The sequence below is a fragment of the Channa argus genome, chromosome 12 (genome assembly GCF_033026475.1).
Source record: "Channa argus isolate prfri chromosome 12, Channa argus male v1.0, whole genome shotgun sequence".
Lineage (NCBI taxonomy): Eukaryota > Metazoa > Chordata > Actinopteri > Anabantiformes > Channidae > Channa > Channa argus.
This window is the reverse complement of record NC_090208.1, coordinates 7,293,680-7,321,458: the sequence shown is the minus strand read 5'-3', so window position 1 is coordinate 7,321,458 and position 27,779 is coordinate 7,293,680. Positions and strand designations below refer to the sequence as shown.

General features: G+C 37.8%; 5 protein-coding genes and 1 pseudogene across 8 annotated transcripts in view; 3 read left to right on the top strand and 3 right to left on the bottom strand.

Annotated features, from left to right (window-relative positions):
* LOC137137539 (butyrophilin subfamily 3 member A2-like) overlaps window positions 1–6,694 on the bottom strand; it is a 55,529-nt gene extending 48,835 nt beyond the window's left edge. Inside the window, exons 1-2 of one of the 2 annotated variants that reach the window (XM_067523978.1) lie at window positions 6,396–6,694; window positions 6,093–6,185 (exon numbers count right to left, since the gene is read on the bottom strand). The gene's annotated coding sequence lies outside the window, so the exon portion shown is untranslated. Of the gene's footprint in view, window positions 1–6,092; window positions 6,233–6,395 lie in introns of both variants that reach the window. The other variant, XM_067523977.1, reaches the window with a different exon arrangement.
* LOC137138086 (butyrophilin subfamily 3 member A2-like) lies at window positions 339–5,529 on the bottom strand. The gene is made up of 5 exons (XM_067524998.1): window positions 5,294–5,529; window positions 2,566–2,654; window positions 1,916–2,194; window positions 1,726–1,833; window positions 339–1,371 (listed from the first exon to the last, which is right to left on the bottom strand). Exons 1-5 carry the CDS (start codon window positions 5,527–5,529, stop codon window positions 746–748), a joined length of 1,338 nt encoding a protein of 445 aa, XP_067381099.1. The 3' UTR covers window positions 339–745.
* LOC137137562 (low affinity immunoglobulin gamma Fc region receptor II-b-like) lies at window positions 2,042–11,398 on the top strand (annotated as a pseudogene).
* A 144-nt stretch (window positions 11,399–11,542) lies between these two features.
* LOC137137549 (low affinity immunoglobulin gamma Fc region receptor III-A-like) lies at window positions 11,543–17,068 on the top strand. Of its 2 annotated transcripts, XR_010915737.1 has the most exons (9): window positions 11,543–11,619; window positions 12,069–12,131; window positions 12,221–12,478; window positions 12,693–12,938; window positions 13,289–13,540; window positions 13,762–13,893; window positions 13,991–14,073; window positions 14,800–16,095; window positions 16,169–17,068. XR_010915737.1 is itself a non-coding variant. In XM_067523992.1 (8 exons), exons 1-8 carry the CDS (start codon window positions 11,574–11,576, stop codon window positions 14,821–14,823), a joined length of 1,104 nt encoding a protein of 367 aa, XP_067380093.1. In that variant the 5' UTR covers window positions 11,543–11,573; the 3' UTR covers window positions 14,824–17,068. The 2 variants fall into 2 exon arrangements, 1 of the variants encoding a protein (XP_067380093.1); XM_067523992.1 differs by having other exon boundaries at window positions 14,800–17,068.
* Window positions 17,069–18,356: 1,288 nt separating this feature from the next.
* On the bottom strand, window positions 18,357–22,482 carry LOC137137542 (butyrophilin subfamily 3 member A2-like). The gene is made up of 6 exons (XM_067523982.1): window positions 22,204–22,482; window positions 21,265–21,373; window positions 20,774–21,115; window positions 19,649–19,924; window positions 19,451–19,555; window positions 18,357–19,128 (listed from the first exon to the last, which is right to left on the bottom strand). Exons 2-6 carry the CDS (start codon window positions 21,362–21,364, stop codon window positions 18,554–18,556), a joined length of 1,398 nt encoding a protein of 465 aa, XP_067380083.1. The 5' UTR covers window positions 21,365–21,373; window positions 22,204–22,482; the 3' UTR covers window positions 18,357–18,553.
* LOC137137567 (uncharacterized) lies at window positions 21,435–27,727 on the top strand. Of its 2 annotated transcripts, none has more exons than XM_067524020.1 (8): window positions 21,435–21,918; window positions 22,802–23,118; window positions 23,353–23,415; window positions 23,601–23,867; window positions 24,078–24,398; window positions 24,614–24,757; window positions 24,870–24,917; window positions 25,757–27,727. In XM_067524020.1, the coding sequence occupies exons 2-7, from the start codon at window positions 23,088–23,090 to the stop codon at window positions 24,911–24,913; spliced, it is 870 nt and encodes a 289-aa protein (XP_067380121.1). In that variant the 5' UTR covers window positions 21,435–21,918; window positions 22,802–23,087; the 3' UTR covers window positions 24,914–24,917; window positions 25,757–27,727. The 2 variants fall into 2 exon arrangements, with proteins under 2 accessions (XP_067380121.1, XP_067380122.1); XM_067524021.1 differs by having other exon boundaries at window positions 23,356–23,415; window positions 25,757–27,726.
* Window positions 27,728–27,779: the final 52 nt, after the last annotated feature.

Sequence of the window (27,779 nt, the reverse complement as noted above, 5' to 3'; positions counted from 1 at the left end):
GCACTGTGTAATTGAAGGTTGATGTTTGATTTGTAATTTGTATCTTAATATAATGACTTGATGTCAGTGCTGATGTTCTGTGGTGTAAAGGAGCATTTTTTCACGTTGTGCTATTTTTAACTAAAGATAGACTAAAATAGTGAATAGTGAATTATTTAGTTCCTATTCTCTTTCTAAAGACTCTGACTAAAGCCCTTTATTTTCTTTTGACATTCACTAGTTTCACAAGTCGACTATGTACTGATAAATGTATTAGAAAATAAAACGTGAGAAACATTTGAGCTTTTATCAAGACCTTATTTCAGACATTTAACCCCCCCCCCCAAAAAAAACACTGACTTCATATCAAGGGACCAGAAGAGCAAAAATACTAATGTCCAGGTTGTAGGACTCATTCTTATGGCACTGTAAACATTTGTAGAATAAACTTATGATCCAGTGTTGTAAATTCATGTTTTACTGTTCTTCTCAAATACAGAAAAATAATAAACAACACAATAAAAAAAAAATCCATCCATTCATTATTCGTAACCATTCATCCTATTTGGGCCATGGGGGGATGCAGCCTATCCCAGCTGTCACTGCATGATTTACCCTGGACAGGTCTCCAGTCTGCTCAGAGCAACACAGAGAGACATACACAGAAAACCATTCATAGAAAAAAGTCACTTCTCCAAAATCAGTCTAACTGATTTTTTAAAAACTAAACTGAATAAACCAAATATTCTTCATGTTTACACATCAATCACACAGGATCTTCAGATGACTGATTTTTTTGTTCCTCTTCTATTTCTCGCTGCTCTGACTCCAGCTTTGTCTGAATCACATGTCTCTGTTTCTCTGTCTCTGTCAGTTGTTTCTCTAATTGTTCTTTCTCATTCACTAGTTTCCCTTTCCTTTCTGTCATTTCATTGATCATTTTCTCTGTTGACTCCAGTAGTTTCTCTGTGTTCTGTATCAGTTCTTCACATTCTGTTTTTCTCTTCTCCAGATATTTTATGTTTTTTTGACGCTTCTGCATTTTTCTCTCTCTGTCTAATTTTGTCTTTTCATCCAGCTTTTTCTTGTTCTTCTCTGTCTGTATCTTCACCTCCTCCAATAATTGGATGAGTTTCTCTCTCTGGTTCTTCAGATCCTTCTTCTGCTCTCTCAGTGTTGTAATTACATGTTCTACATGTTGAAGTTCTTCATCCTTTTTCTGTAACTTCTCATCAAGATTTACCTTTGTCTTCTCCAAATAATTCACTTTCTCACTTCCTGTCATCAGTTGTTCTCTCTGTCCTTCCATCAGAAGCTGAAGTTCTGCTCTGTTGCTGAATGTTTTGCTCTTTTCTTTACCCACCTCAGTTTCTTCCTGATGCATCTTGGTCTCTGTGTGAACACAAAAGCATTAATGTGTTTAGATGAAACAAATATGTTGTGTTGTCTTTACTGGAAAAAAGATAGAGAACCAAAATATCCATGGAAGCACAGCAGAAATGTACTATTATTATTATTATTATTATTATTAATATTATTATTATTATTATTATTATTATTATTATTATTATTATTATTATTATGGACTTGTAGGTTCTTTAATTAACAGCATACAGTGTAGAGAAACATGTCACAAAGGTGCAGCAGGTCATGACTTGAATCAGTAAAGTTGCAATTATTTGGTAATTATAAATATTATTACTACTAATAATATTATTAATAATCCATAATGAACTTCTGACTTACTGTTTATTTTCCACACAGCAAAGACAACTGTCAGAACACACATGAAGCAAACAACCAAGCTGATAGTGATGCGAACTGAAGAACTAAATTCAACTGTGAAGAAATCATCTAAAATAATAAAACACAAAACCAAATATATCAAAAACAATACATGTATCAGAAATTGAGACAGACAAAAAACATTTTTTACCTGAAACATCTATGTGTGTCTCTCTGGTCTGGTTGATGTTGTTTTGATGGACTCTACAGGTGAATCTGTTTCCGTGTCTCTTGTCCACAGTGACTGTGCTGCTGACAGTATAGAGGTCATCAGGACCTCTGACTGTCTCTGTTGGTCCAGCAGAGAGGACGTTTCCCCCACCATCAAACCACAACACCTCAGGCTCTGGATACCAGCCTTCAGATTTACACTTCAACACCACCCCACTGCTGAGTTTGGAAATCTCTATCTCAGGTGAGGAGATAGAACCTGAAGTAGAAATGTCAAAAAGTTGCTTTTGGCATTTTATCATAAATAAACTTGATGATTGAAACAGTTATTTATACACTTCAAATGTTCCTCTGATGGACTAAAATGCCCTTTTGTTACAGTAGATACTCTTGTTGTTAGTCCTGGTCCCTCTCAATGCCAATATCACTTATCACCTTGTTGCTTTTACAGTGCTGTCCACCCATTCATCTCTACTGATGCTTATCTAGGTCCTTACCACAGTGACAGTAATGCAGATGTCCAAATATAACAAAATCAAATGCTCCTTCTTAACATTATTATACATTTCAGGCAGAATATCTTTCTCTCTAAATACGTATTTATTCTTTTCCTGAATCATACGAACTCACCAACAAGAAGCTCAGACACATGGTCTGTGCTGGATGTTGGAAGAAAGCATCTGTATGTTCCTGCATCAGAGAGTTTCACTTTAGAGATTCTCAGTGAAATTCAATTCAATTCAACTTTATTTATATAGCGCCAATTTACAACAAAGTCATCTCAAGGCACTTTACAGAATAAAGTCCAGACTACACAAGTATGTAGAAGCAACCCAACAAATCCCCCTTGAGCAAGCCCTAGGCAACAGTGGAGAGGAAAAACTCCCTTTAATGGGAGAAACCTCCAGCAGAACCAGGCTCAGGGTGGGCGGCCATCTGCCTTGACCGGTTGGGGTGAGTGGAAAGTGGAGAAAGAAAAGAAAAGAGCAACGAAAAGCAACAACGAAAAGCAACAACAAAACAACAAAAAAGCAACAACAAAAAGCAACAACAAAACAACAAGAAAAGCAACAACAAAACAACAAAAAAGCAACAACAAAGCATCGTGCAGGTTGTAGGATATAGAATTAATGGTATACAGTAGTGACAAGTAAATGTATAGAGAAAAGCTAGTTCAGGTTGAGTGAGCAGTTTAACTATAAGCTTTATCAAAAAGGAAGGTTTTAAGCCTAGTCTTAAAAGTAGAGAGGGTGTCTGCTCCCCGAATTTGGATTGGAAGCTGGTTCCACAGGAGAGGAGCTTGATAGCTAAAGGCTCTGCCTCCCATTCTACTTTTGCAAACTCTGGGAACCACAAGTAGGCCTGTATTTTGGGATCGAAGTGGTCTAATCGGGCGATACAGAACTATGAGATCTTTTAAATATGATGGAGCTTGACCATTAAGAGCTTTGTATGTAAGGAGGAGGGTTTTGAACTCTATTCTAGATTTTATGGGAAGCCAATGAAGAGAAGCTAGTGAAGGTGAAATATGATCTCTCTTTCCTAATCCAGTCAGCACTCTTGCTGCAGCATTTTGGATTAATTGAAGGCTTTTTAGAGAGTTATTAGGACACCCCAGAAGTAGGGAATTACAGTAGTCCAACCTAGAAGTAACAAATGCATGGACCAGTTTTTCGGCATCACTTTGAGACAGGATGCTTCTAATTTTAGCAATGTTCCGTAGGTGGAAGAAGGCTGTTCTAGAGATTTGTCTTATATGTGACGTAAATGCCAAATCCTGGTCAAAAATAACTCCAAGGTTCCTCACCGCAGTACTGGAGGCCAAAGTTATGTCATCTAAAGTAACTATATTGTTAGACAGCATATTTCTCATGTTTTTAGGCCCAAAGAGGATGATTTCAGTTTTGTCTGAATTTAGAAGTAGGAAATTGTAGGACATCCAGGTCTTTATGTCTTTTAGACATGCTTCAAGTTTGACTAATTGGTTAGTATCTTCTGGTTTCACAGATAAATAGAGCTGGGTATCATCTGCATAGCAGTGGAAGTTTATGGAATGTTTCCTAATAATTTTGCCTAAAGGTGACATGTACAGATTAAAAAGTATTGGTCCTAACACAGAGCCCTGTGGAACTCCATAGCTAACTTTGGTGCATAAAGAAGAGTCATCATTAATATGAACAAGTTGGAATCTGTCTGACAGATAAGATTTAAACCAATGTAATGTGGTTCCTTTAATCCCAAATCTATGTTCTAGTCTCTGTAATAAAATGTTGTGGTCAATGGTGTCAAATGCGGCACTAAGGTCTAGTAAGACGAGTACGGACACAAGTCCATTATCTGAAGCGAGGAGAAGATCATTGGAGACTTTTACCAGTGCTGTTTCTGTACTGTGATGAACTCTAAATCCTGACTGAAAGTCTTCATACAAATTATTCCTGTAAAGGTGATCACATAATTGTTTTGCAACTACTTTTTCCAGGATTTTAGAAATAAACGGGAGATTTGATATTGGTCTATAGTTGGCTAAATCACCTGGATCAAGACAGGGTTTTTTAAGTAATGGTTTGATTACAGCAACTTTATAAGCCTTTGGTATATAGCCAGTTTCTAAAGATAAGTTAATCAAATCTAATATGAATGTGTCTATTAAAGGTAGAACATCTTTAAGCAATTTGGTTGGAACAGGGTCTAAAAGACATGTTGTTAGTTTTGAGGAGGCGATAGTTGAACTTAGCTCAGTGAGATCTATGGGTGAAAAACAGTCTAAGATGGATTGGGGCCTTATTGAGGATTCTAGAGCTGTTGTACATGAAGATCTATCTGTAATATTTGTAGGGAGGATCTGGTGAACCTTTTCCCTAATGGCTGCAATTTTATCAGTAAAGAAAGTCATAAAGTCATTGCTGCTCAAAGTTAAGGGTATACTAGGCTCAACAGAACTATGGCTCTTAGTCAGCCTGGCTACAGTGCTGAACAGAAACCGGGGGTTGTTCTTGTTTTCCTCTATTAGTGCGGAATAATATGCTGTTCTGGCATCACGGAGAGCTTTTTTGTACACTTTTGAACTGTTTTTCCAGGCTAACCGGGATTCTTCTAAATTAGTGGAACGCCACTTCCTCTCTAATTTTCGTGACGCCTGCTTTAAGCTGTGCATTTGTGAATTGTACCATGGAGGTCGCCTCCTCTGATTCACTGCCTTGTTTTTCAGAGGGGCAACTGTATCTAGTATCATACGCAATGAGGCTGCAGAATCGTCAACTAAGTAATCAATTTGTACAGGAGTAAGATGGCTACTCACCATAGTATTGACACATGGTGGTGAAAAAGATGAAGAAATAATTTCTTTAAATGTATTCACAGCATTTTCAGATAAACATCTGCTGTAGTGGAAATGTCTCCACACTTCAGTTTGTTGATGAATAGTGACGTCCTCCCCACGTATGATGGATTCTGCTGCATCAGGAGCTCCTCACCATCGCGTCTCAAATGGACAAATCTAGGGTCTAGATCAGGTCTCGCCCACTCCAGAGCCAGGTGAGTAGCATCAGCAGCAGGTTCCAGGTGACACGGCAAAATGACATCATCTCCAACCATCGCCAGTATTGGTTGAGGAGAACCAATCACATGAGACTGACCTAAGAGGAAAGACTTTGTGTTATATATCACAGTAGATTTACTGCTTTTTTTACATCAGTCTTGACAGATCCAGCTTTAGTCAGACTGGCAACAAGCTACGATAGACACAGTTGTTTTATACTTTGTGACTCTGATATTTTACCTTGACAAACAAAGGCTTTCATTTTTGTAACTGTGTGCAACTTTACCTCTGCAGAATTGTGTTAACAGAAGAAAGACAACAGCGTGGGACAAAACCAAGACAGTGAAGTCACAGATGAATGGTTTCAAGAGCCGTCTGTCCTGAATGTGAATCATCCTGTTGTGAAAATGAAAATAATTCAGCTGTGAAATGTGAAACCAACAATGAGAAATACAAAACAATATAACTAAAGGAAGTGTAATCATGGGTGACTGTTTTTCTAGACTAGTGTGAATAATGTTTATGATTAAACACTCCAGTTAGGAGACAGCTGGGACCAAATAGATTTTTATGAAGGTAAATATTTAAAAAAAGAAAGAAAGAAATGGGGGATCCTCACTTGGTAAATTCAAAGCTGTGTCAAACTGAATCAAGCTGGTTTGTCTGGAAGCTTAACTTCTTGTTGAAAGTAGAATTTGGCCTTGGTGTTTTTCTGTTGTCAGTGTCAAGCGCGGATTCAAATTTGACCTTTGAATGGAGCTCAAAGGTAACACAAAGGACACGGACATGTATTAAAATCAACTAAAAAATGTACAGTGAGATTTTTTTTATCAAGAAAGTATAACAGTAATATAACAGTGTGCTAATGATAATTGCTAAAATAAAGTAAGAATACATATTTTTCATGCAAAAGTCCACATACCTGTTGTATGTCCCTGTGTCCTCAGAGTCACTTTTCCTAACTCAAATGTGGACTTTCACACCAGTCGTCTTAGATCACGTGTGTTGATTTTATCACTTATTGTCCTCAATGAATAAAAGTGCAGCTTTTAGATTTTATTTTCTTAATGCACAACGCTCCACTATTTTCTTTCATTTCTATAATTCGTAGGACTGTTGTAATATCTCAGGTCAGGTTTAGTCCAGTATAGTGACAAAGAGCTTGTGTACTTGTCCTCGTCCTGTACTTTCGTTTCTATTCATCTTGTTTACTTAATGCCAGTAAAATGTTCAAACTGAAACTAAACTCTGGACCTGCCTCCTGTTGTTCATTAAAACACTATAGTAACTTAACCCACAGGGGGTTGGAACAGGCTGCCTGTCTTAAAGGAGAAAGGGAAGAATGACAATAAATATCTTAGTCATAGTAGATATTAGTAGAAGGCCAAATATATTATTGTGATGTCCAATTACATGTCCAAATATCTGTTGGAGGTGTTTTACTGCCTGTATGTTCTATAAGTCAGACTTACTGCTGCCACCTGTTGACATTGTATTTTTGATTCTTTGTTTCTCAGAAACCTCAGACCTAAAGTCGCCTCAGTCAGCAGAGAAGACGCAGTAAAAATAAACTTGTACCACTAAAACAAAGCTTTTCTACTTCACACAACTTTAGCAGTAAGTTAATTTTGTACCTACATGATCTGTCAGCCACAGAGCAAGAGGATAAATGAGTCATTTATCTTCTGACACACAGCTCTCTGTCTTTGTTTTAGCAGCGATGAATATGTTGTTGCTGCTGGTTGTTCAGCTTCACCTCAGTTATTCTCTGAAAGATGGTAAGCAGCAGACTTTTAATTTTATGCATAAATGTTTTCTTTATCAGTTGAGGAAGGTTAATGTAATAATTTAATTAACATATTTTGACCAATAACAATTTGTTCAGTATTTAATAGTAATTGGAAATATGATGCATTTGAACAATGCTGGTAAATGAAAATTTGGCACCAACTCTCTCTTGCAGATGCAGGTTTTCCTCAGGTTTTTCCAAACAGACAGCAGCACTTTGAACATGGCACCATTAATGTCAGCTGTGAAGGACTGAATGGACTGAAAGGTTGGAGAGTGCTGAGGAGGGAACTGTTAAACCATGTGCTGCTACCTGGGACAAATCAACAGGACCCTGCACTATAACACCTGCATATGTAGTGATGGACAGTGGAGAATACTGGTGTGAAATGGGAGGAATAAAGAAAAGTAACAGCATCAACATCACTGTCACTTGTAAGTAAAGAGTAAAACACTGAGTTCATGTCATGTTAAAGTCTTGTTACATTAGTCTATACAGATGTCAGGTTGGAGATTAAATCATTGATTTGTCCAGTGTGTTATATGTCCTATTGTTTAGCTTTGTTCCCTTTATAAAAAAATTTATATCTATTTTCAACATATAACAATTCTTAGGAGAAATTAATTTCCAAAACATGTGTTCAGCTGGTTCTGTGATGCTGGAGAGTCCTGTTCCTTCTGTAATGGAGGGAGATAATGTGACTCTGCGCTGCAGAGAAAAGCAGACGTCCCTCAGCCTCTCAGCTACATTCTATAAAGATGGCATCTCCATGGGGAGCTCAGCGAGACGAGAGATAATAATAGACGGTGTTTCCAAGTCAGATGAAGGACTCTACAAGTGCAGCATCAGTGGAGCTGGAGAATCACCAGAGAGCTGGGTGACTGTCAGAGGTCAGAGCAGTATTAGTGATGATTTGGCTGAAATCGTGTTTTGTACTGAGCCTGTGTCAAGTTCCAAATTTTAAAGATTCATACAACATACTTTTTTCTAGCACATCAGGATGAGCCTCCTTACCCCCTTCAGCTTTACCTGCTGCTCAGCATAAGTGTCAGTGTTTTGTTGGTGTCTTTGCTGGTGTTGATGGGACTACTTCAATGCAGGAAGAACCATACGACCACCAGAGGTAAACACCTACGTTACTGACAGAACGTGTGTGAAAAGTGGGATCAACATAATCTAACTAAAATCAGAGATCCAGTACCTGGTGGCCTTCACAACTTTGTTTTCCTTACAGATGCTCCAACATCTCCTTCCTGTTCTCAACCCCCTTCTTCTTCAATAACAGGTGAGGAACTTAAAGTTTTTCATACTGTACTGTACTTCACTGTGCGGAAATACTGAAATAAATGAATTGGTTTCGAGTGAGTTGATTTCCCTGCTGATTTTTCGTAGTGAATTATTGTATAAGGTGTTGCGTCTTTATGAATTTTCAGTGTCTGGGCAGGCGAGTGTAGCTGGAACACAACAGGCAACATATGCCCTCGTCATGAAACCCAGGAAGGAGGAAGGTAATTCAGTTGACACTGTAAAACCAAAGCCACACCTTCAACATCATGTTTCCTTATTACATAGTGTGAGTAGACACTCACCACAGCTACTTTTGAACAGCACACAAACCTTACAAACCTTCATCTTATGCGTCAGTGGTCATGATGTTTCAGCTCATCGTGTCTTACTCAGTGTAAAGCTGAACTCCATTTAAACCAACACAACATCAAATTTATTCAAAGAAGATAAAACCGTGGTAGGTTTGATTAACATGGCCCAAGGTCAAAAAAATTCAGGATATAGGAGAAAGAAAATAGTTCGACATTTTTAATCCATGATTTTTGGAAGAAAATGAATAATGTTTATCCAATTGTTATTTTTTTAAAGAATTGCATGGATATATGCAGCTTCCATGTGTCCTTGTACCATGTTAACATGGTATTTTTCATGTCTTGTGTCTGGGACAATCAGCATAGCTAAACCAAATAAGACAACATGAGACCTGACTTTTGACTGCTTTGATAAAATAGGTAATAAGAAAAGTTCTAAGTTCTAAAGTTGTTTCCATTAAGGCTAAATTTTACAGAAGTCTGTGTGAACAGGAATTGTTTTGATGTCACCAAGAAAATGGTGGAAAGCACAGAGTTAACATTTATATAACAGCTTAGTCATTATAGGCACTGGTGAGAATTGAGCGTCTTTATTATCATCTCAGACCAAAACCACATGAGAGACCCACAGATGGAAACAGGCTTATAAACCCACAGTTGAGTGTGCAGCGTCTCTTTTGTGGGCAGATCTTAAAGTAATCAGGCGAGGCTGATGGACATGACAATGCACGTGCTTCTTAGTATTTTTATCTGGACACCAAGTACTCTAAGCCCCCCTGCAGCTTCAGACATCATCGGGTAGGCGAGAGCGTGGGTGGTGGTCAGTGTTTTTAAATAAACAGTGGGTCCACACCAGTAAATTTGGATCCATATTTTTTCATCTCAGTGTTTTGTTTTAGATCCTGCAATGAAAATGAACAGATGTTACTGAATGTATTCACACTGTGAATAGAGGGACTATGAGACATCAATTTTATACTAATATTATTTGAATTTGGAATAAACTTTGATTCAATTATTAAACTCTAATGAGAAGAACTTGTAGCTGTGAAATGTTCTGCAAAGATCAAATGAGCCAAGCTTTATCATGAAGGTTGGGAAGAAACAAGGCAAAGCCTGTTTGTAGATGAGCCCTGGTTAAGATCAAGATCCAGGAGATCCAGGCTTTCACAGACCACATAAATGCAGTTCACATCAACATAAACTTCACCAGGGAAGACACCAATGGCAACAGACTGGCTTTTGTGGACTGTTGTCTTTATTCTAGTCATTGCAATTTCAGATTGTGTATAAATATAAAAGTAACATTTTTTCTTCACACAGGTCCAGGAGCATTCTGCTACTCAGCAACCTCAGGTCCCTCTGTGGGTACTAAACTACTATTACCACGACAAGATCCCTTCTACTGTACAATTGATTAGGCAGAACTTGGTTGGACGGCATTACAGGCCTCCAACCACAGGCAGAGCAGATTCAGTGATGCAGGAGCTTTTGATGAGATAGGACATGGAATCATTGAGAAATAGGATAATGTAGTAAAAACATATCATTGTAAGGAGAATACTGGGTATATTATACCCAATATAAAATATTGGGGAATATTTTATATTTCTACTACTACATCATAATCTCATTAAAGTAATAGCAGTATGATATGCATATTATTTTTCACTGCATCCATAGGGGCACTAATAAAGTATATGAGTATTTAGCAGCACTGAATATATTTCATATTAGAAAACATATGTACCACTGTATAAAACTATAAATGTAATAATAACATGCTGAGACAAAAGCTGCTAGTACTGCTTAAGCCCATCTTCAAAAGCAGCCATTAATCTGACAAACCACCAGATGTCACTGCCACTTGTTTAACTTGCAACAACTTTGTCCATTTAGAAGTTAAGTTTTATGTGTTATGTTTGTTCCTTTAAGTCCATCTAGTTCTATCTATAAATATAAAAGCAGCATTTGGAGACGAGTTCATGACCAAAGGTACATTAATATCCTTGTAAACATGTGTGTGTTTGTGTGTGTGTTGGGGGTGGGGAAAATACAAGGGGTGGAGTCTATAAAGAGGGGCTGGGCCTTTCTTCATGTTGCATGAGTGACTCTAACTTAGTTATTTATTGTAGCAGCAATGAAACAAGATTCAAGGAGCTGGATGTTTCTCACTGACTGAGAGTTGTAGCCCACAGTGTTTTCAGATTGTTTCATTCGTTTGTATGTTGTTAGTGTCTCTTTCCTAATTTTTTAAATAATCACAGTGCTGTGTTTTTTCTTTTCTTTTTTTTGGCCATAGCAGTTTTTGTTACAAATGTCAACCAAGAGTTTTGGAATAAATGAACATGCCCAGCACAGATAAATAGGCCAATCCTGGTTGGAGAAACTACACTTAGTCGTAGTGGCTCTAAGTTATAGTCTCGCCTACCTTTGACCCATCTCTTTTGTGCAGGTGCACAGATGCATACAACATCTAGCATATATTCTTTTGAATTGTATAAGGACTGTACCTTGGTATGTAGAGTTTGATGTGCATTGCCACTTTATAAATAAAGTTTTATGAATGTCTTGAACGTGTTAGTGTTTTTGTTGGTTAGTTGAATAGCCCAAATGATGATCACAGGCAGGTCATCAGAAATAAGCACAGGAAGAGGAAGCTCTTACCTACTTTGAATTGATCAGTATGTTAGCGTAATGCTCAGACACTTTGATGCAGGAAGACAACATGAAGGACACAGCTCTCTGCTTTAGACTAGGTGAGTACTGATGCTGTCTCTAAATCTCTTTATATATAATATAAAGGTGCTTTATTGATCAAAGTGATCAACGTTTACTGCTAAAACAAGGTATTGTACTCTACACTGATGAGCCACAACTTGGTGGTTTTAATGTCGTGATGGACAGGGGTCAGCATGGGCACTCGCTAGTCAGCTGGCTTTGATGAACTGTGTGTTCTGGCACTTATTTATCATGGACAGCATGACATTTTCCCATACTGTCCCCTGTCCACCACAACTTAAAAACCACCAAGAGATATTAATGTTGTTGCTGGTTTATATTATTTATAAGATTCATGGTAAATGGTCTAAACTTATATAGCGCCTCCTGCACCACAGTCACCCCATGGAAAAACATATTGAATGAAATATTATTTTCATATACAATTCAATCAAGCTACTATGATTTCTCCATTGTCTCTCTCCAGTCATGAATGTGTTGTTGCTGCTGACGTGCATGCATGTCCACCTCAGTTATCCTCAGAATGCTGGTGGGTTTTCATCATCAATTATGTACCATGAGAGCAGAGTTCAGACAGTTTATGTAATTTACACTGATACAAGTCTTTCTCTGTGTTAGTTTATCTTCAGGTCGATCCAAACAGACTACAGTTCTTTGAATATGACTCCATTGTTCTGAGCTGTAAGGGACTGGGTGAAGCGAATGGGTGGAGAGTGAGGAGAAAGTTCAAGGGAGTCAACACAATATGTGCGTCTAGCTGGGAGATATCGACAGGACCCTGCACCATTAAAAATGCCTTTGGAGCAGACGGTGGAGAATACTGGTGTGAGGCTAAAAGGGGAAAGAGAAGCAGTGTCGTCAACATCACTATCACTGGTGTGTTTTGTAACTGTTTAGAGAAGTCACTCAAAATAAATGAACTCATTTCAATTGAAACACTTTGGTTCATGAAAATTCTGTAGTTTTATTAAAATAGTTTTTTGTCCTTGCTTCTCTTCCAAGTTATCATGGGCTTCAATATTTAATAAAGAAAAAATAAGACTATACATGAGACAAATTTGAGCAATATGATTGTGATCATGTTCATCAGCTGGTTCTGTGATCCTGGAGAGTCCTGTTCTTCCTGTGATGGATAGACATAATGTGACTCTGCGCTGCAGGACAAAGCAAGCTTCCTCCAATGTTACTGCTGGATTTTATAAGAATGGCTCCTTCATACGGAGCAGCTCTACAGGAGAGATGACAATCCTCAGTGTCAGCAAGTCGGATGAAGGACTTTACAAGTGCAGCATTTCTGGAGCTGGAGAATCACCAGAGAGCTGGCTGACTGTCAGAGGTGAGTCACTTAAATATTTATTCTTGTGGCTGCCATAAAATCGAAATGTGCAAATATTTTTCTAAATGATCATATTTTGCACATGGAAAATTTGATATATTGATTATAATTGAAACTTAAACCACAAAAAAAATAAAATCCTATGATTTGCAAGTCATTTGTTTCTGTTTTTACATTAATAGCTTTATTTACACTTTACACAGTGACCAAAATACTGCAAAATACTGAGGTTGGCTATGCTGAACCATATTTGCCATATCCACATTCTATTTTACATTTAATTAATGTGTATTAATGATTTCTAAACTGTTTTACTATTTTAAGAATTGGATTTTTTTTTCATTTCTAAGACACAAAATCTGCTGATTCTGTGAACCTAATGAGTCCTGACAATCCTGTGATGAAGGAAGACACCCTGATTGTGAGGTGCACAAAGAAGAGCTCCTTCAGCCTCATGGGTGATTATAAAGATGACCTCCATTTAAACACCATCTCCTTGGGTGAGATGATCGTCCACAGTGTTTCAGCGTCTGATGAAGGACTTTACAAGTGTAGCATCTCTGGAGCCGGACGATCAGCAGAGAGCTGGCTGATTGTCAGGGGTGAGACTTTCAAAACGCCAGTTTACGAAGCTGCATATGTGTAAAAGTGTCAAAGCTAAAGTCGAGCCCTATAAATGAAACATACCATAGTTTTAAAAAGTGACTGATCCTTTGTATAACTTTGTGTAACTACTAACTGAATCACCATGATTGTTACCATCTTATTTTGAGTAAATTGTATCATTTTTTTATTTCTTAAAAACACATTTTTCTTTCATCAGCATTAGATAAAGAAAATCATCCCTTCTACAACTGTTCTCTTTGGGGCTTCGTTGTGCTGCGGACTGTTGGTACCATTTTATTAGCGGCTCTTGGGCTGGTGGTGGGACTTGTTCCTTTCAGGAAACCCATAGGTACAGTGAAACAAAAACCTATCAGTAATGCACAGCTTTGTACATATGGCTTTCTCTGAATATTTCCTGCTAACTTACTTTATTTTACTAACATTAGCAGGTAGGTCAACATCTCCTTCATGTCACCCCACGTCCTCTCCGCAAACCTGTGAGGAACATCAGTCACCCGAGACTCAATTGGTATGTTGTCAAGTAATTTAACATATGTGAGAAAATAATACAGTAATAAAAAGTATTAGGAGTTAAAAACAAATTTTCTTAGATAAATAACTAAAGAATCAATGTGAAAAAATATTATATCAAGAGCAGAAGCATCAAAAGAATTTTTAGTTAAAACTTATTTCATCATGTACTCTATCCTATTACAGTATTTACTCAACAACGATGTAATAGTTCTATTTTCTATTTAAATCACTATCCCACAGAAGTTGGCAACAATATTAGAATTGGAAAATACCATGTATTTGGTCTTCAAAAGCAGACTTGTGGAGGCATATAAAATAAAATGTTTACACTGTAAACGTTACATTTACATTTACACTTAGCAGACGCTTTTATCCAAAGCGACTTACAAGTGAGGTACAAGGCAGCAAAAATCTAAGTCAAGGAATAACATCAAAGCAAATTCCTATCAGAAAAGTGTTAACAGTTCACAAGATGCAAGTGCGAGAAAGAGCAGAAAGGAATTTATTTATTTATTTATTTTAGATTTAAGTGCATAGGAAGATGCGGAAGAGTTCTGTTTTCAGCATTTTTTTGAATATTGAGAGAGAGTCTGCTGAGCTTGCAAAATTGTTATGTAAATATTGTTATCCAGTAGAATTATTATTTTTGTATAATTATATTAAATATTGAAAGACGTGTACTCATTACAAATTAAAAGCTGTTGAAATTTGTGTTTTGCAGGTCACTGAGAGCTCAGACACCTGATGAAAGTAAAGAGAGCATTAGTTTAAAGCTCTGATATTTCAGCAAAGAAGAAATATATCAAACGTACCGCTGTTATATGAATCTGCAAAAGTATTTAAAAAACAATAACTGCTTTTAGATTTTAAAGTGTCAATTGGAGTGTCGCATTAAGAGCTGAGTTAAATCTTAAGTTTAAAGAATTTTCACATCAGCATTGAAGAGCTTTGATACTTGCTGTGTATTTTTGAAGGTAGTATAATAGTAGTTAAATGATCTTGTTCTATCTGCTGTGTCTACTTACACGTCCTAAGATGCTGTTTACCAGAATAGAGCTGGTTTAAGATGCTGCTAGTACACTGTCTTTTTTAACCAGATTAATGACGTTGTTTCAAACTTTAAATATAAAAACCTCTCTTGAATTCATAACACCAGCCCTACAGCAAAGGCTCCAGCACTTGTTGCGTAACGTTGTCCTGAAATGGACACAAACACGCATCTGCTTTTATTATACTCTAACTGTGGTTATGGACACGTTCAGTACAAAAGACATGCTTAGTACAAGAATTACATTTCAAAATTCATTGACATCAAAAACTATGTTCATAAACAGATAAAAGTGTACATTTATGAATTTATTTGTGATCAAATTAAAAGGTGGATACCTGTTTAAGTCTGGTTTAGTCATGAAGGTTGATATAAATTGGCAAAACTGTAAATATATATAACAGACATGAGTCAGTGTTTGTTCTTTATTGTAAATTTATATTGCTAATAATGATTATTCAGAGTCTATCATTTCGGCTATGTTGCTTCTAGTGTGCATGGCAACTATCCATAATTGTTATGGTTTTAGCACTACTTCCTGCTCCGGCTTTTATTTTGACGTCAGGACTTCCCGTTTTCACCGCTCTCAATATTTTTAGTTTTACCTCAATAATTAACATCATTGCTTTCACCTGCGTTCCCTCTCCTATTTAAGCAGCCCTGTCGTCCTGCTACTTTGCCAGATTGTCTGACTGCTTTGCATCGACTCTCAAGCTCGCACCCGCTTTACTTATACTGAACCCTATTTGACTCCTGGACCTATCGACTCCTTTTCTACCCACCGGACCTGCCTCTGCCTACCCCCCCTTTTTGGAAACCGCTTTCGGATTTTCTGGATTTGGACTTGGCTTGGACCTCGGATAGGCTTTACGATCACTGGACTTGTCTTCACTTCACCCACCCTGGCACCGGACGCCCCTTCTCCGTTACTTTGCACCAGCGGGTTCTGCAGTTTTCTCCTACCTCACAGTAAGACCTTACTCTAGTATGCACATACCCACTGCGCCTGTCTGCCACTAACTCTCTTCTCCTGTCTTCCCAGAGCACCCTGTTGAGCGTTAACAACGTCTGAAGCCCATCCACACTTCCTGCACCGCTTCCCTTAATAAATAAATATTTTAACTTATTTCGGAGTCCTGGTTTTCTAATTGGGTCCCACAATTTATTTGGTGTGCTTACGCTCACCCTCACAATAATATTAAAAAGACTAATATGGGAATCATATTAAGTACATATAAGGACAAATGTTTTAGTTGTAAAATGTATTTGCATTGTTTAAGTGTCAAATATTATTTATAGATGATGCCTACAAAGCCAAGATGAACCCCCCTCAGTTCATAGCTGACTAAACTACAATTTAGCTGCTCTTTAAACCAAAAAAACCATTTACATCAAAGGCTTCCTCTGTGTGTAAATTCATAAACTTTGCACATATGCAATAGCATTACATTCAGATATGTACTCTTATAGCTGTTTTGCCACAAAATCTAACCTTGTCCACTTTCACACACTGCATTTCACAATAAAGCACAGTGTCTTGTTTTTCATTGTTTCTTATCGCCATTGAACAAAGTTACTTGTGAAAGGCTGTATGGTGACAATGTCTCATGCACAATGTAGAGTAACACATTTGATAGAATTAAGTCAATCTCCTGAGCCACGTGAGTGACAGACACATACTGTACTGTATAATACATGTAAAAACATACTTTGTATGAATTTCACTTAATTTGAGATCATATTCTCAAATTAAATGTATAAAAATGTAATTCCTCTATAACACTGAAAATGTATTTTAAACGCTGCATAACTGCGATGGTTATGCAAAAATTCAAAAATCTATAACTGGTTAAATTTGCCTCTAAAACCTTATTCAACATTGGTATTTTTATTTTGTCTTGATGCTGTTTTATTGTAAACTTGCATTAAAATATTTTGTGAAGATTCCCTGTCATTCTCAGCCTGTTTTATTTTGTTGTTACTTGTGGGACAAGCTGTGGGGTCTAGATCTGGTGATTAAGCTGGACTAGCCATCACCAAAGTGAGAGACAGAACAGAGAGGCGGTAAACAGAGGACGGTAAAATAATTAAAGAAGTGGTTTTATCTAAACTAATTAAAATAATAAAGTGGTAAAATAGGCTGGTTATTGATAGGCATTGCACAGGTAAGAACAGAAGTGAGAGAAGCACAAGAGTGGGGGAATATCTGTGGGGAGAGGCAGGTGAGCGGCTGGAGGACCCTGGAGTCCTGGTGCAGTGTGTGGTCGATGAAAAGACGATCTGCTGGCTGAGGGGAGAGCAAAGGAGACTATACTGTGATAGTAACACCCCCCCCCCCCCCCAACGGTTGGTCAGCTACCATTCTGAAATAGCATTACAGATGGTGTGATCTGCTCCTGGTATAGGGCTGATACCTACGTATCTATAACTTTAGCTACTGGCTACATGTCGAAGTGTTCTTGGGAAAGACACTGACACCCAAGTTGCTCCCGGTGGGTCAGGTGAGCACCTTGCATGGCAGCCACCGCCATCTGCATGTGTGTGAATGGGAATCAACATTATAAAGTGCTTTGGATAAAAGTGCTATATAAGCGACTATTTACCATTTACCAAATGACTCTACTGTCTTACCACCCATTTCTGCCTGTCTCTATGCTTGAATGAGAGAAAGACATCTTTAGTTCAACCTTTCTAAGAGTAGAGAAGTTCTAGTCTTTGGAGCCAGACATTCAACACAACATCAGCATCAACAATGGGTCTTTAGTGATGGTCCCCACTAAGTCTGGGGATCATCATCAAGGATCAAATTCCTGTGCACTTAAATTGTTAAAAATGTATATTTTGAAAAAAAATGTATATTTTGTAAAATATATATATATATATATAATATTTTACAAAACCTTCATAAAAATTCAAAAATGTGAACTCTTCTCATAGCACTTTGCTTTAAAGTGTTCTCCTTGACTTAGATTTTTGCTGCCTTGTGCCTCACTTGCAAGTGGAGTATTTACTGAAAAAAAAATGAATGTTGTAGAATAAAATGGGTTTTAGACATCTAACCCTGAAAAAAACCCACTGACTTCAGAATTAGGGAACAGAAGTGCTAAAATATAGGACTCATTCCTATGGCACTGTATTACAAATGATTTAAGTTCTTGATAATTTGGAATAAAATAGCGGAATGTATTACTGGTAAAAAATGTGTATTATAAATTTATGGTCCACTGTACTGTAACTGGTGTTTTATTGACTTTCACAAATACATTAAAATGAACTGTAAACAGAACAAGGAAAAAACTGTTCTTCAAAATCAGTGTAACTGAGTCTTTAAATTCTAAACAGAATAAACCAAATACTCTTCATATTTACACATCAATCACACAGGATCTTCAGATGACTGATTTTTTTGTTCCTCTTCTGTTTCTGGCTACTCTGACTCCAGCTTTGTCTGAATCACATGTCTCTGTTTCTCTGTCTCTGTCAGTTGTTTCTCTAATTGTTCTTTCTCATTCACTAGTTTCCCTTTCCTTTCTGTCATTTCATCAATCATTTTCTCTGTTGACTCCAGTAGTTTCTCTGTGCTCTGTATCATTTCTTCACATTCTGTTTTTCTGCTCTCCAGATGTATTTTGCTTTTTTGACACCTCTCCATTTTTCTCTCTCTGTCCACTTTCGGCTTTTCCTTCAGCTTCTTCTTGTTTTCCTCTGTCTGTGTCTTCACCTCCTGCAATAATTGGATGAGTTTCTCTCTCTGGTTCTTCAGATCCTTCTTCTGCTCTCTCAGTGTTGTAATTACATGTTCTACATGTTGAAGTTCTTCATCCTTCTTCTGTAACTTCTCATCAAGATTTACCTTTGTCTTCTCCAAATAATTCACTTTCTCACTTCCTGTCATCAGATGTTCTCTCTGTCCTTCAATCAGGAGCTGAAGTTCTGCTCTGTTGCTGGATGTTTTGCTCTTTTCTTTTCCCACCTCAGTTTCTTCCTGATGCATCTTGGTCTCTGTGTGAACACAAAAATATTAAAGATTGATTAACAAAGTATTAACAAAGCATTAATGTGTTTACATGAAACATATATTTTGTGTTCATGTTGCCTTTTGCTAAATAAAAGATTGAGAAGCAAAGTTTCCATGGAGGCACAGCAGAAATATACTATAATTATTATTTTTTAGGTTCTTTAACTAACAGCATACAGTGTAGAGAGACATGAAATCAGGTTAGAGAGAGAGAAACAACATGTAATGGTAATTTTAATTATTAATAACAACAATGGTAATAATAATCATAATTAATAATAGAAAAACAATAAACCTGTGACTTACTGTTTTTTTTCCACACAACAAAAACTGTCAGAACACACATGAAGCAAACAACCAAGCTGATAGTGATGCGAACTGAAGAACTAAATCGAGCTGTGAAGAAATCATCTAAAATAATAAAACACAAAACCAAATATATTAAATACAATACATGTATCAGAAGCTGAGACAGAGATCAAATGACTAAAAAACATTTTTTACCTGAAACATGTATGTGTGTCTCTCTGCTCTGGTTGATGTTCTGTTGGACTCTACAGATGAATCTGTGTCCGTGTCCCTTGTCCACAGTGACTCTGCTGCTGACAGTATAGAGGTCATTAGGACCTCTGACTGTCTCTGTAGGTCCAGCAGAGAGGACGTTTCCCTCACCGTCCACCCACAACACCTCAGGCTCTGGATACCAGCCTTTAGACTCACACTTCAACACCACCCCACTGCTGAGTTTGGAAATCTCTATCTCAGGAGAGGAGACAGAACCTGCAGTAGAAATGTCAAAAAGTTGTTTAAGGGTTGCTTAAGTCAAGTTTATCATTAATAAACTTGATGATGGAAGCAGTCCTGGGCAGCACCAATGCCCCTCTGGTGGACAAATAAGAACCATATTAGTCCCACTATTTTCTAACAGTTTCTTAGTGTTTTTAATCCTAGTCCCACTCGCCTCATCTTATTGCTTTAATTATAATGGATTTGGACCAACTCTATTTCTGATTGTTGTAATGTTGGTCTGGATGGCCCACATTCCTTTGTGTTCAACCCAAATGCCCCTGTGAGTCATCAAGAGCCAGGGGCCAAATGGCCAATCTTCTTAGCACTGATCTGCCTGTACTTAAATACTCGTAGTTGGCCTAAAAGCTCCTCTGATCTGCCCACATACAGGTGAATTGGGTCTGTCAAGTGGCCCCAGTTTTCCTGTGGCCCTAATGTCTGTTTTGGTTTATACAAGTCCTCATAAGAGAAGCACATCTGTTTTATCCTCGCACCCTGCTGGTGGCTGTCTGGTTAGTTCCTGTGTCACTGTTTTAACTATGTACTAAATCTGAACGTAACCTTCACCTGGACCCAGTTTCTATTTAGTGAAGTTTAGCTAACAGGTCTGCAACTCAAAGGCAAGATCATTTATCTCCTACTATCCACCCATTTATTTCTACTGCGGTTCCTTAGCACAGTGGTAGTAATGGCCATGTCCAAATATAACAGAATCAAAATCCCCTTATTATATATACTGTATATATAATCTTTTTTTTTTTTTTACATTTCACACAGTGCAGCAGAACATCTTTCTCTCTAAATATGTATATATTCCTTTCCTGAATGATACGGACTCACCAACAACAAGCATAGAAACATGGTCCGTGCTGTATTTTGGAAGAAAGCATCTGTATGTTCCTGCATCAGAGAGTTTCACTTTGGAGATTCTCAGTGAAATGTCTCCACACTTCAGTTTGTTGAAGAATAGTTTTGTCCTCCCAAAGTATGATGGATTCTGCTCTATCAGGAAATCCAAACCATCCCGTCTCAAGTGAACAAATCTAGGGTTTAGATCAGGTCTCGCCCACTCCAGAGTCAGGTCAAAAGCATCAGCCGCAGGTTCCAGGTGACATGGCAAAATGACATCATCTCCAACCATGGCCGTGATTGGTTGAGGAGAACCAGTCACACGAGGCTGACCTAAGGGGAAAAATGTTGTTTTATAAATATAACTGTATTTTTTCTGCTTTCTTTACATCAGTCAGACACAGTAATTTTATAAATTCTCACTCTGATATTTTACCTTGACAAACAAAGGCTTTTATTATAGTTTCTGTGTGCAACTTTACCTCCACAGGATTGTGTTAAGAGAAGGAAGACAACTGTGTGGGACAAAACCAAGATCCAGATATGTGGTTTCAAGAAGCATCTGTCCTGAATGTGAATCATCCTAAAGTTCTGAAATGAAAATAATTCAGGTGTGAAAAGTGAAACCAACCATGACAAATGAGTCTTAAACTAAAGGCAAAGTAATCACAGGTGGCTGTTTTTTTTTTGGCTAATTGGCTTTTGTGCTTTTGGGAACTTGTTTAGAGGAACATGTTCGTCTACTTTGGTTTAGCTTTTTAAAATCCCATTTAGGTATTTTGACAGCTAGAATTATGTAGAGGTAGAGCATTTCTAATACTGGTGCTTTGCTAGCAGAGCGTGAGCATGAGCATGCAGAGTTTGGTAGCTTGTTCCACCAATGTGGGATCACTGAGCTGCAGAGTTTTGCTTGGGACCATTTGTGTAGAGGTGGGACAACCACACACTCTTCATTGGCAGAGTGCAGTGGTTGGGAGATATTCTTCACCTGCATGAGAGAGTTCAGGTAGGAAGGTGCTGTTGAGTTGACCACACTCTAGGCAAGAGTCAGAGAGGCCTAAGTCAGAGTGTGGACAGGAAGATCTGGTGGTTCACAGTCTCAAAGGCTGAAAGATTTAGAATCCTCCTTCATGAAGGTGAGAATGTTCAGTTTGTTTTCAGAGAGGTCTTTGTTTTGGTTTTGGAGGCTACTTTTTATATATAATATTAATATGCATGTTCTCAGATGAAAGGTTCATACATTTTACAAATGTTTTATTAAATGACATTTGAATGCAACTCATTGGTAACACAAAGGACATGGATATATTGGAAAAAGTAATTTCAAAAATGTACGGGGTAACTTTAATATAACAGTATGCTAATGATAATTGCTAAAATAAAGTAAGAAAACATGTTTTTCATGCAAAAGTCCCACATACCTGTTGAGTGTCCCTGTGTCCTTAGAGTCGCTTTTCCTAACAGGAATGTGGACTTTCACACCAGTCGTCTCAGATAACCTTTGACTTTATCACATACTGTCCTCAAGTTTAAATAAAGTGCAGCTTTTACATTATTTTCCTCCTTGCAAAACACTCTACTCAATTCTTTCATTTATATATTTTGTAAGATAGTTGTAATATCTCAGGTCAGATTTGGTCAAGTTTACTGACAAAGAGCATGTTTTCTTGTCCTCGTCCTGTACTTTCGTTTCTATTCATCTTGTTTACTTAATGGCAGTAAAATTTTCAAACTGAAACTAAACTCTGGACCTGCCTCCTGTTGTTCATTAAAACACTATAATAACTTAACTCACAGTGGGTGGAACAGGCTGCCTGTCTTTAAGGAGAAAGAGGAGAATGACAATAAATATCTTAGTCATAGTAGATATTAGTAGAAGGCCAAATATATTATTGTGATGTCCCATTACATATCCAAACATCTGTTGGATGTGTTTTATTGCCAGTGTGTTCTATAAGTCAGACTCACTGCTTCCACCTGGTGACATTGTATTTTTTTGTTTTTATTTTCTATTTTCAGAATCTCTTTCCTTCTCAGAAACTTCAGACCTGAAGTTGCCTCAGTCACCAGAGGAGACGATACAATAAATTGATCCCTGATAAAAACCACTAGAACCAAACAGTTTGGGCCCAAGCAGCAGAGCCTGAAGAGCAGACACTAAAACAAAGCTTTTCTACTTGACACAGCTTCAGCAGTAAGTTAATTTGTATCTACATGATCTATCAGCCACAGAGGAAGAGGAGGTTCTCACATTTGAATTCAACTGTACATGTGATGCTCAGTCAGGCGACAGGTGGACGACAACATGCAGGTTGCAGATCTCTGCATCAGACTGTGTGAGTACTGAGCCTAAATCTAAAAGTATAGTCAATCAGTTGTTTTATAACAATATGTAGTGAATGTGTTTTTTCTGATATAATTGATTACAAATTTGCTAATGTTTTTCATGCACTGGGAGTTTGCAGATTAGATTAAAACTACATCACAATCAGTTGTAACATAACAGCTGATAAACTCATGATAAATCAGTAATTTATCTTCTGACACACAGCTCTCTGTCTTTGTTTTAGCAGCGATGAATATGTTGTTGCTGCTGGTTGTTCAGCTTCACCTCAGTTATTCTCTGAAAGATGGTAAGAAGCAGACTTTTAATTTTATGTGTACATGTTGTCTTTATCACTTAAGGAAGGTTAATGTAATCTTTTAATTTACATATTTTGACCAATAACAATTTGTATAGTATTTAATAGTGTTTGGAAATATGATGAATTTGAACACTGCTGGTAAATGAAAATTTGTCACCAACTCTCTCTTGCAGATGCAATTTTTCCTCAGGTTTTTCCAAACAGACAGCAGCACTTTGAACATGGCACCATTAATGTCAGCTGTGAAGGACTGAATGGACTGAAAGGTTGGAGAGTGCTGAGGAGGGTAAAGGGAACTGTTAAACCATGTGCTGCTACCTGGGACAAATCAACAGGACCCTGCACTATAACACCTGCATATGTAGTGATGGACAGTGGAGAATACTGGTGTGAAATGGGAGGAATAAAGAAAAGTAACAGCGTCAACATCACTGTCACTTGTAAGTAAAGAGTAAAACACTGAGTTCATGTCATGTTAAAGTCTCGTTACATTAGTCTATACAGATGTCAGGTTGGAGATTAAATCATTGATTTGTCCAGTGTGTTATATGTCCTATTGTTTAGCTTTGTTCCCTTTGTGTAAAAATTAATAAGTATTTTCAACATACAACAATTCTTAGCAAAAAATAATTTCCAAATCATGTGTTCAGCTGGTTCTGTGATCCTGGAGAGTCCTGTTCCTTCTGTAATGGAGGAAGATAATGTGACTCTGCGCTGCAGAGAAAAGCAGACGTCCTCCAGCCTCTCAGCTACGTTCTATAAAGATGGCATCTCCATGGGGAGCTCAGCGAGACGAGAGATAACCATAGCCGGTGTTTCCAAGTCGGATGAAGGACTCTACAAGTGCAGCATCAGTGGAGCTGGAGAATCACCAGAGAGCTGGCTGACTGTCAAAGATCAGAGCAGCATTAGTGAGGATTTGAGTAAATTCGTGCCTTGTACTGAGCCTGTCGAAAGTTCCACGTTTGAAGGTTTGGGAGCAGGAATTTGCATATTTTCATAACTCTGTGCATTAGGTGGATGTGTGTATCAGTTGAGAATAACTCTTTAACAACTGTGGCTTTCAATATTTTTAATATTTGAGAAAAGTCATGGTCAGAAGAGCTTCCAATAGTTACAATTTCAGAGAACGTTATATGTTGTGTCATTGTTTCTGATCGATACAACTTATTTTTTGTTTTTCCAGCAGATCATGAGGAGCCTCATTCGTTCCCCACTCACTGCCTTCAGCTTCACATGCTGCTCAGGATATGTGTCAGTATTGTGTTGGTGTCTCTGCTGGTGTTAATGGGACTACGTCAGTGGAGGAAGAATCATACAACCACCAGAGGTAAACACTTAAATTACTGACAGAAGCTTTGCAAAAAACTGGGATCCTCATAATCTAACTTAAAGCAGAGATCCAGTTCCTGGTGGCCTTCACAACTTAGTTTATCTTACAGATGATCCAACATCTCCTTCCTGTTCTCAACACTCTTTCTTATAAAAAGGTGAGGAACTTTAACTTTTTCATTCTGTACTGCACTTTACTGTGGGGTAATAGTGAAAACAATTAATAGCTTTGGAAGTCAGTTAATTTAGATAGTGTGAGTAGACACTTGCCACTGCTGCCTGTGATTAGACCACAAACCTTACAGTTTTGTTCTCCTACCAAGCTCTCTGCATGTCATCTGTGAGTGGTCTTAATGTTTCAGCTCATCGTGTATTACTCATCCATCAAAAATATTTAAATAAGAAAACCATGATAGGTTTGATAAAGGTGCCCAAGCTCAATAAAGTGTCACCTGTTAATGTAGGATATAGGAGTAAGGAAATAGCTAATAATAATAATCCAGGAAGGACAACGCTAATTTACATGAGATCTGACTTTTGGTTGCTTTAATAATATGAACAGATATTGTGCTGGTGTCAACAAGAAAATGTTGGGAAACACTGAGTGATTAACATTTATACAACAGTTCAGTCACTATAGGCACTGGCGAGAATTTGAGCTTCTTTTTTAACATCTCAGACAAAAACCACACGAGAGACCCACAGATGGAAACAAAAACACAAAAAACACAGTTGAATGTGCAGCTGCTCTTGTGTGGGCTGATCTTAAAGTGATCAGGCGAGCTTGTTTTTGAATCAAGAGGCCACCAAAGAAAGAAAGTATGTGACAGTGCATGTGTTTCTTAGTATTTAAATCCGGACACCAAGTACTCGAAGCCACCTGGGAGCTTTAGACGTTGTGGGGTAGGCGAGTGGGTGGGCAGTGTTTTTAAATAAGCAATGGGCCCAGACCAGTAAATTTAGACCCGTATTTTCTCACTGACGTGTTTTGTTTCAGGTCCAGTAGCATCCTGCTGCTTAGCAACCCCAAGTCCCTCTGGGGGTTACAGACTATAATTACCACAGGAGGATCCCTGCTATTGTACAGTTGACCAGGCAGGACTGGAAGCAACGCTGGCATCTTTCTTTGTTAGGCCATTTCTGTCTTTCTTGTAAAGAGAAATGTTCTTGTTTATGATTTATCTGTATCTGTGTCAGTATGTGTGCAAGGGAGGACATTACAGGCCTCCAACCACACAGGAGCTTTTAATGAGCACAAATATTTGTAGTAGCTCCAAAAATTTATATTATCAATTCAGGAAAATCTCATGACTGACTGGTTTCCAAAAGCTCAGTTGTCTCTGGTGCATCAGAAAGTGCTTTGCTGAGAGCTGGTTGTGTTAAAACAGAAACATGCTATTAACTTTACAGGCCACCAGATGTCACTGTACTTGTTGCCATGTGTAAGTTAAGTTTTATGTGTTGTGTTTGTTCCTTTAAATCTATGGAACTGTATGCATTAAGATAAGAGCAGCATTTGGAGAGGAGTTCATGACCAAAGGCACAATAATCTCCTCATAAGCATGTGTGTGTGTTCGTGTGTATGTTGGGGGTTGGGGGCTAGACCCAGGGGGGTGGAGTCTATAAAGAGGGCCTGAACCCTTACCTGGGCCTTTCTTCCTGAAAACACCTGAGTGCCCTCTTCATTGTGGGTGAGTGACTAAAACTTGATTATTTGTTGTAGCAGCGATGAAACAAGATTCTGTGAGCTGGATGTTTCTCTCTGTGCGAGAGTTGTAGCCCATTTTATAAGTTGTTAAAAACAAAAAAAACAAAAAAAAAATCATTAAAAGACAAACTGCTAGCAATGTTTTTCAGTGTGTGTGTTCATCGTCACAAACCAGATGATTTAATTTCATTTTCAGTGTTTTCAGGGTTTTTCATTCATTTGTATGTTGTTAGTGTCTCTCTCTCTTTTTTTTTTAAATAATCCAACGACCACTGTTTATTTATTCATATAGTTTCTGTCAAAGAAGGTTTTTTTGGTGGGGGGTGTTGGGTGATTGAACCTGCTCATACAGCGTACGGAAAAACGAACAGGACATCAACAGGAGGTAGATGCAGTATAAAGTGGTTAAAGCGAAACCACACGATGAAGCTGCTCTGTCTCACTGTGGCTTCTGTTGCCACCGTGTGACCTCTGTTCATGCTTGCAAACCAGTATCACAGTGTCTGATTGTGGGAACGAAAGTAATTCTCCTGTCAACATGAGACCTCTCTGTGTGAATAAGGTTCACGGAGTGTCGTATAAAAAGTGTATAAAAAAATCTCACTCATTGTATATTGTAATGTACTGTATTTAAAGGATTCTTGGCCTACGAGAAGGCCATTATCTGTTACCGCAATAGGTTGATGAAATGCTTGTTGTTCAGTATTTGGTTAGTAACCAGACAAACGTGTGAAACACACAACCCAGTAAAAACCTGCTTAGTTACTGAAATGCTGAGAAACCTTTAAAGCCCAGTGCTGCCACTCAGTGATGTGGTTTTGAAACAACCAGTAACTTTTTTTTATCATGATCAAGATGATGACTAATGGCTTTTGTTGGACATATTTGTTAATAAGTTGTTAACTTATTAACTTAACTTAACTAAGTCACTCCACTAGCATCCTAAACTAAACTGTACTGACGAAATTAGCTCTTTAGGGTAAGACACAAATGTTACTGTTCTTTCGTTTATACAATTCCAAAGGGAACTGTTCAAATAAATACAGTGCTGTGTATCTGAAATAAAGCACCCTGGAACATGTAACACTGGTCTTTCTGCTCTGGTTGATTTCTGTTTCTGTTGGACTCTAATCTAAACTAATCAAATGTTGCCTTTCTGTTTCTGTTTTTAGAAGAAGGTTGGTCTTCTTCTAAAAACATGACACCTCAAAGGACGTAAAATAGCGGCGCAATTTGTCGCCCTAGGATGCCGCATCGTCTAAGAATGTGTCTAATAAACTGACATGAATTTCTGAAAAAGATATTTGCTTTT

Excerpts from the sequence above, each read along its gene's own strand:
- LOC137138086 (XM_067524998.1), bottom strand. The coding sequence starts at position 5,529 with ATGGTTGGAGATGATGTCATTTTGCCGTGTCACCTGGAACCTGCTGCT. Across the intron at positions 2,655-5,293 it reads GATGTTTATCTGAAAATGCT|AATCTCTAAAGTGAAACTCT; the intron begins GTGAATACATTT and ends AATTTCACTGAG. Across the intron at positions 1,834-1,915 it reads GACACACATAGATGTTTCAG|ATGATTTCTTCACAGTTGAA; the intron begins GTAAAAAATGTT and ends TTATTATTTTAG.
- LOC137137549 (XM_067523992.1), top strand. The coding sequence starts at position 11,574 with ATGCAGGAAGACAACATGAAGGACACAGCTCTCTGCTTTAGACTAG. Across the intron at positions 11,620-12,068 it reads AGCTCTCTGCTTTAGACTAG|TCATGAATGTGTTGTTGCTG; the intron begins GTGAGTACTGAT and ends GTCTCTCTCCAG. Across the intron at positions 12,939-13,288 it reads GAGCTGGCTGACTGTCAGAG|ACACAAAATCTGCTGATTCT; the intron begins GTGAGTCACTTA and ends TTCATTTCTAAG.
- LOC137137542 (XM_067523982.1), bottom strand. The coding sequence starts at position 21,364 with ATGATTCACATTCAGGACAGATGCTTCTTGAAACCACATATCTGGATC. Across the intron at positions 19,925-20,773 it reads TGTTTCTATGCTTGTTGTTG|GTTCTGTCTCCTCTCCTGAG; the intron begins GTGAGTCCGTAT and ends TTTCTACTGCAG. Across the intron at positions 19,556-19,648 it reads GACACACATACATGTTTCAG|ATGATTTCTTCACAGCTCGA; the intron begins GTAAAAAATGTT and ends TTATTATTTTAG.
- LOC137137567 (XM_067524020.1), top strand. The coding sequence starts at position 23,088 with ATGCAGGTTGCAGATCTCTGCATCAGACTGT. Across the intron at positions 23,416-23,600 it reads CAGTTATTCTCTGAAAGATG|ATGCAATTTTTCCTCAGGTT; the intron begins GTAAGAAGCAGA and ends TCTCTCTTGCAG. Across the intron at positions 24,758-24,869 it reads GAATCATACAACCACCAGAG|ATGATCCAACATCTCCTTCC; the intron begins GTAAACACTTAA and ends TTTATCTTACAG.